This window comes from Scardinius erythrophthalmus (assembly GCF_964197995.2).
Source record: "Scardinius erythrophthalmus genome assembly, chromosome: 16".
In the NCBI taxonomy this organism is placed as follows: domain Eukaryota; kingdom Metazoa; phylum Chordata; class Actinopteri; order Cypriniformes; family Leuciscidae; genus Scardinius; species Scardinius erythrophthalmus.
The window spans coordinates 14077194-14087345 of record NC_138236.1 but is presented as its reverse complement, the minus strand read 5'-3'; the positions used below and the strand labels follow the sequence as shown (position 1 = coordinate 14087345).

Genomic DNA, 10152 nt, shown 5'->3' with positions numbered 1-10152 from the left:
CATTCTATTAGAAACTTTCAAATTTGATTAAAACGCCCTTGAAATTTAAGCAAATCCATAAATGTTTTCCACGTTTTCGAAGTACACTCAACTAATGACATTTTACAGTGTAAATATATTGTGAATACATTTCTCCAATAAGTATATTTACACCATATACTTATCATAATATATTGATCATAAATATTGGAAATATATTTTCATTCCGTAAGGGTATCTAGTCGCGAGCCTGAATTCTCAGACAGTTCTGTCCAATACAACACTTGTAGATTAAGAAATGGTCCGTACACAGTCGCTGTATGGAGAGAAGTAGCCAGTAAAATAAGCACTTCCTCCACTTTGGATCTGCCATGCTGCTGTTACAAAGCTCCATCAGCACAGATCACTGAAACAAAGACGTTTTCCACTTTTCACCAAATTTGACCTCCACATTAAATTTAAAGGGTTAGTTCACCCAAAAATGAAACTTCTGTCATTAATTACTCTCCCTCATGTCGTTCCAAACCTGTTAGACCCTAGTTTATCTGCAAAACACAAATGAAGATATTTTTGATGAAATACGAGAGGATTCGGTCCTTACATAGGCAGCAACGTCACTACAACTTTCAAGGCCCAGAAAGGAAGTAAAGACATTGTTAAATAGTCCAAGTTATGAAGCGATGAGAAAACCTTTTGTGCACATATTTTAATAATGTCTTTATTAACTTTCTGGGCCTTGAAAGTTGCAATGGCATTGTTGCATATGAATGGATCAGAATCCTCTTAGATTGCGTCAAAAATAACTTCATTTGTGTTTCAAAGATGAACAAATGTCTTACGGGTTTGGAACAACATTATGGGGAGTAATTAATGACAGAATTCTTCCATTTTTAGGTGAACTAACCCTTTAAGGGAACCCTGTTGTCAATATAAATGGGTCTCTTTGTAGATTCCAATTAAAATGACTTAATTCTGACTTTCACAAAAAAATGGAAAGTGTGACATTTCATAAGACATTTGAAAAACAGCTTACCCTTTGTTGTGTGTGGTTTGTCCAAGTGCTTGCCAATTGGCTGCAGTTCTTTATCCTTGCCTGTTATAAAACATATGAGTACAACAGAGGAGACTTTAAATACAGATAATATACAGTAATGGCACAAAATGCTGACTAAATGGATACCAGTAATTGTGCCATACATCTAATTTACCAAATATATTGGGGTTTATTTTGATATGAAATGATATGAAAAAAAATAAAAGCAAGTGAAACCATGCAAATCATAAAGTACTGGTTCTTTAAAAGGAAAACAATATCAGAAGTCTTCATAATCCTCCTGTTTAATTTAAATCGTATTACCTTTGGATGGTTGTTCAACTTCATTAGTGGACTCCACTGATTTGTCTGGACAAATAATAGCTCTCTTAGTAAAAGAATATTAAACAAGCAATCCTAAATATCAGTAAGCACACTCAAACTGTTCTTCCAGTAATATTCTAACTAACTGTGCTCTAAAGACAGGATTGACAGGATAATACAGCAAAATATGAAGAGCTCGTCTCAATGTGTTGGAGCAATGGCGGGAGATCTCTGTGCGAGCCAGTTGAAGTTGGATGTCAGAGCTTTGCTGGGAAATTAGTTCAGCAGACTCTAAAACTTCTCGGTTTTAAAGGGAAGAAGAGCTATCAAGAACATTCATGAGGCTTCTGAAGAGGCCTTGCAATGGGCGGATCTGTGGCTTTATTTTGGGGAACCCTGTGGCTCACTGTCTAGGGTGCAGACTGAGCACTGTGACCTGGGCTCAAATCTAACCCAGGCCCTCTACTGCATGCCAACAAATTACCAATGTGTGGGCCAACTGCTGACTAGAAGGGCCTGCTGACTGAAAACGGCAAGCTCAATGTTATGATGTTGAAAAATGCCCCAACGTTCACTTGTTTTACGAACATAAGAATGACCTAGCAACCGAAGGTATATAAACGAAAGCATTTAATACAACTAACCTTTGTTTTCATGCTCTGATATAAAAACATGGTCTTCTCCCGTTCATCATTTACAGTTTTTGTGTGCGCCTTCATGTATCGGTATTCACAAGCATTGTGATGTGCTCTAAGTTTCTGGAGGTGACCCAAGTGACAGCTTTGAACCTACAAAACAAACAAACAAAAAAGGTTTTTGGAAGCTTTTCTTTTGCCATTTATGCTACCTCCAGAACTGAACCTTCAAATAAGGATTTATTGTTGACAGTAGGGCTGTTGGAACGAATTCCGAAATTCGAATATAATTCGAATATTTAAAAAATCAATACTATTCGAATGCTGAAGTTCCTATTCGAATATTGCTTTTGTACATTAAAAAAAAAAATGCAATCTTGCCTTTCTTGTGCGCATGTGAAAATGAAATGCTTTTGTTTCGTCAGATGAACAATAACGTTTTTGAATCGTAACACAATTGTGCACGTTATCCACGCACGCAGTATCATAACAATACTGTCAAAAATCGCGGAGAGCAATGTCTGCACGAAAACGGAGATCACCACTCCTGACAATTTGAGAAGCGATGTGTTGAAGGTGTTTGGATTTCAAACCCTTAATGGAAAAACTGACAACGTTACACCCTGACAAATCTGTCCGAGGAACCGCCGCTAAAACAGGCAAGAATTATTCTTTTCTACCTCTCTCCTCATCACGGTTACGAGCTGTCCGCACGTTAAGGGATTATAGCGAGGCGGTTGTTATAGCGAATAACAACCCCGACAGGCTGAACTTATTACATGGCTATACAAAATAAATAAACAATTTGACACAAAATATTGATTTAAAAAGGAGTTTATTGATTTAAAAACGATTGTACTGCTTCCGCTAAAGAACATAGACCGTTCCGCGTCCATAGCAACGCTGTTTTTCATGGCAATGCGTGTTATACTTCGCACTCGCAGCGGTCTGTTATCAAGAAATAACAGACCGCATCAAAGAGTATAGAAGTACTTCTATACTCTTTGACAGCATTCTACATTAGAATTCAACCAAGCCATGTAATAAAAGGCAATAACAGACAAACTGACACGGTTTATCTGTGAAGATATGAGACCGATCAACATCACGCATTGGCGATCCATAAGACTGTGTAATGTCGTAAATATTAATAATAGGATACATTTGAGCATTTAATATTCGAATATTGAATAAAATAAGGAATGGAATTCGAATAGCATTATAGAGGAAGATTGACAGCCCTAGTTGACAGCAAACACTCTACCATGTGAGCCACAGGGGATCCCCTATATTCCACGGAACAACTCATAAAGAGCAGCAAAATAAAAGGATAAAATAGAATTAAAATAGAATTTCTCAAATTAGAAATGTCTTAGTTATGGATACAGTGTCCTGTAACACAATTGTGACCCTGGACCACAAAACCACAAAAATCTGAATACATAATCTTTCCATTGATGTATGGTTTGCCAGGACAGGACAATATTTGGCTGAGATACAACTATTTGAAAATCTGGAATCTGAGGGTCCAGAAAAATCTGAATATTGAGAAAATCGCCTTTAAAGTTGTCCATTTCTATTGGCGATTGTGCTGCATCCACTCACAAAAATAAATGTTTTATATATTTGAGGTAGATAAGAATAGGACAGAGGCCGCACTATGCATAAACGTTTTTTATTCGTTGCACAACGTTTATGCATAGTGCGGCCTCTGTCCTATTCTTATGTATTATATTTTTAGGCCAGCACTCTAAAAAGTGTATTATCAAAAATTGAGTGAAGCCTGCTCCTATCCTCATTAACCATATATTTGAGGTAGGAAATTTACAAAATATCTTCATGGATCATAATCTTTACTTAATATCCTAATGATTTTTCGCATAAGAAAAATCGATAATTTTGACCCATACAGTGTATTGTTGGCTATTGCCACAAATATACCCGTGCAACTTAAGACTGGTTTTGTGATCCAGCGTCACAATTGTGTTTGTCCGGTATAGGTTCAGTTGGTTGCCAACTATATAGTTAGTTAGTTGATAAATTTGTTGTCTTGTCAATCAGTTAGTCAGTCAGCTCCTTTACTGAACACAATAATTACATTATAACATACTTTACACTGCTGTTGGATGAATCAAATTAAAATAGCATGCTTTTTAATGCGTCTAACGAAGTTATTTCATTTTCAGAAAAACCTGTTCCCTTATATGGGTCATTAGCTGAGACCTTAATCTAGAAATATATCAATTTATAATAATGTAGTATTAAATAATAAAAACTAAAAACTAACTTCTAAAACTGTTTTGTCCCTTACCTCAACCAACAGTTTTATTTATATAACCCTGATGGCAGATGGCAGATTCTTCTAGAATGATCATTTTTATCAAGCTTGTATATTTAAATTCAATAATTTCACTTAAATGACAATGAAGATTACCTATTAATTGTAATTTAAGTGAAATTACAGAACTTAAATATACAAGCTTGATAAAAATGATCATTCTATAAGAAAATTTCAGATGGCAGATATATATATGTTTATCTGTGGATATAGCCTACCTTTGTTTTCTCTTCTGTCACATCATCTGTCACATCATCTGTCACATCATTCACTGCAATGTAAATCACAAAGACAAAAAAAGTATTGTTATTTAAAATATTTTTCCATTTTACTTCCTCCTACTATAGCCCTTATGCACCAGAGAAACAAGCGCGCTGCATCTTTAGAATATTGTCTTTGAACTTCCGTTTTTGCGGACGCTCTGTATATCTCTCTGGCATTCGCTCTCCAGGAGTAATTAGCTTTTGAAGTGGATTTTCTTAATGTAAAGTTAACGAAGATGTCTTAACAAATGTCAGTAGAACGGGAAGATTTTAAAACGAGCCGTTCATTCATAAATAGACAAGATCGCTGTGAAAATACAGACCGGAAGACAAAAGACAACGAGCTACATAAGGTCTATAGGATTAGGCTTAAACAAGAGAATCATCAGTATCGAATAACAAACTAATACATTTAAAATAAGTATATCAAAATAAGGCTGATATCAATGACACCAATTTAGCAAAACCTGTATTTACCACAAATTTAATGTGAACTGTGACTTTTAATTTCATACAATGATAAAAAATTACAACAAAAACTTAACTATCGTATCGGCTGAAATTGACAGTACACAGGACAACATGTTGTATTTCCTCAGCACGAAGTTAATTATATCAGTGGTTCAGTAACTGGACATTACTAACATGTCAAGTTTAGGGATAATTGGCCAAATTTATTTAGCCATTAGAAATTCATTTTCACCAACGATGAATGCATGTAAAATACATTTTTTAGATATCAGCGAGGTATTTTTTTATCTTTATATTGAACATGAAGAAAAGTACACTTGGTTTCACAATAACATGATCATATGGCTAGACATATTTATCTCGTTTAATGCCACAATACCAAATCTTCTGTCCTTTGAAAGCGTCTCAAATGTTTAACAAAAAAGTAAAAATACTGAAATGTTTTTTTAAATGAACTTTTTCACTAAAATAAGCAGATATAATCACCTACTTGACTTTAATTTCTAACAGATGATCTGTTTTATTTTTTTATCAAACCGTAAAGAAAATGTACAGATCAAGTTATAACAAAAAAAAATGTAAGTTTACAAAAATCAACCTTAGATTATATTAATTACTACAATCATCCCTTAATTACTTTGTGATAATGTAGTGGCCTCTAAACTTCTATTTAAACTGACCGGTTATTAATTAAAACATTATTTACCTAAACAAAAGATAGCAGATTAAAAAATTGAATTTCATGCACATCCATGAACTTGGCATGGTGTTGCAAGAGAATGAAAGGAGGGCGCATGGGGGGCTATGATGGATATTTCTTTTTCTCCAAGATTGTGCTTTTAAAAACCTTGGTTACTCTGGCTCATTAAGCTACATATATAAGCTTTAAGAATTAGGCTATTTTAAGTAATAAATGACGCACTACAATTTGACATAGCGTACCACAAATGAGTAAAATGTGTTTTGTAACCTACTATGTGCGTTCGATATAGAGGCGATGTCAAAAGCGTCAGTATATGACGCCCTAGGATTAGAATGCCCAAGGCGTCATATACTGACGCTTTTGACATCGCCTCTATATCGAACGCACATGGCACCCTTTAGCGTCAGTATGAGACGCAGATAGATATGGGCCAGAAGGCGCGTCAGTATATGACGCCCTAGGATGAGAATGCCCAAGGCGTCATATACTGACGCTTTTGACATCGCCTCTATATCGAACGCACATGGCACCCTTTAGCGTCAGTATGAGACGCAGATAGATATGGGCCAGAAGGCGCGTCAGTATATGACGCCCTAGGATGAGAATGCCCAAGGCGTCATATACTGACGCTTTTGACATCGCCTCTATATCGAACGCACATGGCACCCTTTAGCGTCAATATGAGACGCAGATATATATGGGCCAGAAGGCGCGTCAGTATATGACGCCCTAGGATGCCATGTGCGTTCGATGTAGACGCGACGTCAAAAGCAACTGACGCCCTAGAGTGAGAATGCGTTGCATTATCTCACCTGTGCATCCAGAGCTGCCATTCGTAACGTTAGTCTGCAAGCACATGTGTCATAGACAGTCAGACATCATGGTCAAACATCACATTACACTGTATTTAAAACTGCAATGATAAAATTTGGCAATGTATTAAAGTAATTGACACTGTAACATAAGCCAATACAATACTGAAAATAAATGCCATTTATTGTCTGATCTTGAAAACTGCATTACAGAAGTAGAAAAAATTGTTCTGAATTTAACTTCCCTCTTGCTTTTTTGAAACCCATTATTAGTGTTTATAGTGATAAAACGCATGAATCTCAGGCCTGGCCTCAGACTCCTCATGGCTGCACGTGTAGGCCGCAAAAGATCCAACTCCTGGCCATCTTAGATTAATGTTACCAAAAGTGAGCTAAACATCTAGGTGAAGTAACAGGGACGCAAAATATGTCTTTCAGAAGTAACAAAGACAACAACATATTAAATTAGGCGAAGTTTAAAAGCGGATTACCGCTAAAAATGCAGTCACCTATGCAATCCTAACTGTGGCCTTAAAACATGAGCTTAAGACTCTTAGGAATCTAAAGCCCTAATTAATATATTATTGTTAGACTATCATTATTTTCATTTTGGTAGATTAATCTATACTTTATGCAAAGCTGCTTTGAGATTATGATTAATGTGAAAAGCGCTATGGAAAATAAAATGACGTGACATTTACGTTACGATATATGTGCAAACAATAAGTTAAATAAACAGCACCATATTATTTTGAGAACCTTGTACAAAAAGTCAAAAACTTACTTTTTCGTCGGATGTCTCGTCTCCTCTCGTCTCCATCTCGCCGTGTCCGTCTCATCCCTGCCTCTCGAGCATCTGAGTGTCGCAGGTGTGAGACGCGGGGGGTGTGTGTGTGAGACCCGGGAGAGTGGGGGAGGGGACGGTCGCGGTGGGGACTCGAACCTCAGGTTCTGTGTGATCTGGGTCCGCCATTACTGACATTCACTCGGCGCACTATATATATAGCTATGTTTATTACCCGCGAAAAAAAAAATTCTTGTGCAGTTTTTGTATTATTTTAAAAAATGATGTATGCACATATGCTCTGATAATATAGTGTATAGGATATATTATGTTATAAAAGAAATACATTTTCTGCTCAAATTCAGATATATTTTTTTTTAAGTACAAATAAAATTTCAGAATGTAGATGTTAAAATACATATTAAATGTGATATTTAAAAAAAAACACATTAATGAATGGAACCAATTTGGAACTTTTAAAACAACTCACAAAAAGATTGACATTCATAAAAATAAAAAAAAATAAAAAAAAATATTAGTAGACCTTGTACTCACCAGAACAGATATTATTTTTACCCTCTGAGAGGAGATCAAATAAATAAAATAGGTTTGAAAGCAGTGAGGCTTATTATGGATACGAGGCCTCCGCACACGATAACGTCCTTTAGAAACTGTCTATACTGATTCTGAAACTCTTTAACTGCATTCTCCTCCTCACTACTGTTAAAATAACAACAAACATCTTCACAGAAAGTGCTCTCCTTGCTGTTCAAGATAATGACTGACACCATGTATTGCTAGCACTTCTCTTGCTTCTGCTTTCTCTCCAGACACACTGCTTGTTGTATTCCTCATTAGTCGCTCTGGATAAAAGCGTCTGCTAAATTAATAAATGTACATGTAAATGCGCTCACCTAAACAGCAGTTCGCCAGGTAGAGGAGAATGGAGAGAGACTTTATTTGCAAACTACATAAATTAACTGTCAATTCAAGTTAAAAACACTATCACGTGATTTCATTTATGGTAAGAATAACACATAGTAAAAATAATTCAACAAACGCTGAAGCAGTTTCTCCACACTGGGAACCCTTCCGGCTCAGCACTGGTGCAGATTCTCCCACAATGACATGAAACTACTTAGAGTAACACCTAACTTAAACAGAAATAAGAGTGTGTTGTAGACATTTACGTTTGCATGCACAGTACTGCATACATCCATACACTGGTGTGTGTTAGACTAGTGATTATGACACAGTGCTCATCATGTCCAGGATCTGAGTTCACCTGGTCAGATTAGCCATAATGATTTAGCACCTGCTCTCACCAACATCTGGACCCAGAGGTCAATGTGCAGCTAGGGTTAGGGTTAGGGTTAGGGTTAAGGTCAGGGAGAGGTACTGGTCCACCACATCCAGATGCTGACAGCATTAGGGTTAGGGTGGGGTCGGGTCAGGTTAGGGTCAGGGTACTGGTCCACCACATCCAGATGCTGACAGCACCTCTGCTTCATGCCCTGCTGGTTCTATTATCTGCTCTGCTAACAGGACTGGTGATGGTCAGTCCTCCACTGTGGCCTGTGGCTGCTCCTGCTGTGACACTGGGAACGGGAGCGCAGACGCTGGCACATGCTTACCTCAGCAGCACAGGGGCATTAGCCATGTTCTTAGCTAGCCATCATTGCCCCTCTTCTGCTTTACAGCAGCACATCTGGATGCTGGATCAGTAGATTATTTCTACATCTGTTTATCTCTCACGCTGTGCTGTTCACTTCCGTTAGCTTCATGAGAAGAGCTGTGTCTGGCCCGTTCTCTCACACTGAGCGCTCTTCTGCTGAGAGTTCTGCTAAAGCAGTGTCAGTCTCTCTCTGCTAGCTCACAGCATCTAGTAAGGCACACGGGGTTGAAGACTATATAAACTGTGAGATATGAGGTATGATGAGGGTGTAATGTGCTGCTAGGGTTAGGGTTAGGGAGAGGTAAGGCACAGGGTGTTGAAGACTACTGATATACTGTGAGATATGAGGTATGATAAGGGTGTCATGTGCTGCTCTGTTAGCCTAGCGGCTAGCATTTACCAGATAATAAAGGCATGAAACATTTTTATAAATAGTGTGTTAGTAGTTCACTTTTAAGGCTTTTGAGAGAGCACAGAGAATGTGTGTATCAAATATCACACCATTTGTGCAAAGGAATTACAAAAACAGACCAAAATATGTTGAATCCCATTTGTGATATACTTAATTAAAAAAGCCAGAAGATTAGAAATAACAGCAGCTGCCAATTTTAGAAACAAAGATTGTATATTGTCAGGGCCTGTTCATTTATTAATATATATATATGCTCCTCTTTGATTCTGTGTAATGTATGCAGAAAGGCTCTGTCAGAAGGGTATCCCAGAGTGGAAAAACTATTATCATTTACTGATCATGATTTAATTAGTTTAGAATTAAATGATAATTACATATTATAGTAATGATATAATAATGTATTATAATTACATTAACAAAATCACTTTGGAGTGTTTTTAACTAATTAATTAATTAATTAATTAATTAATTAATTATTAATTAATTTAATTAATTGATTTAGATTTAGTATATAATCCCCCCCCCCCCCCAATACAACAGTCCACGGAGAGGCGAGACTGAAACCCTGGAGTTGGCAAACCTCATTTGATTTCTTTCCTATTGTCATCAATAATGAGTATATGAATATAGATACTGTAGATCCCTGATTAATTACATGAATGGCATTTTTAAGAGATCTGTTGTATTCTAATCATTTGAAGAATTTGCTAAATTAAAAAAATA

At 36.6% G+C, this 10152-nt stretch overlaps 2 protein-coding genes across 3 annotated transcripts in view; one reads left to right on the top strand and one right to left on the bottom strand.

Annotated features, from left to right (window-relative positions):
- The window catches only part of LOC308704393 (uncharacterized protein), a 9376-nt gene extending 1824 nt beyond the window's left edge, over positions 1-7552 (bottom strand). The window contains exons 1-6 of one of the 2 annotated variants that reach the window (XM_081388627.1): positions 7343-7552; positions 6559-6592; positions 4528-4580; positions 1981-2124; positions 1337-1381; positions 1013-1072 (exon numbers count right to left, since the gene is read on the bottom strand). In XM_081388627.1, the coding sequence (XP_081244753.1) occupies positions 1013-1072; positions 1337-1381; positions 1981-2124; positions 4528-4580; positions 6559-6592; positions 7343-7378 (372 nt within the window). In that variant the 5' untranslated portion in view covers positions 7379-7552. The remainder of the gene's footprint in view (positions 1-1012; positions 1073-1336; positions 1382-1980; positions 2125-4527; positions 4581-6558; positions 6593-7342) is intronic. The other variant, XM_081388628.1, reaches the window with a different exon arrangement.
- The window catches only part of LOC308704392 (tumor necrosis factor receptor superfamily member 5), a 34174-nt gene that overhangs the window by 8432 nt on the left and 15590 nt on the right, over positions 1-10152 (top strand). The window lies entirely within an intron of this gene.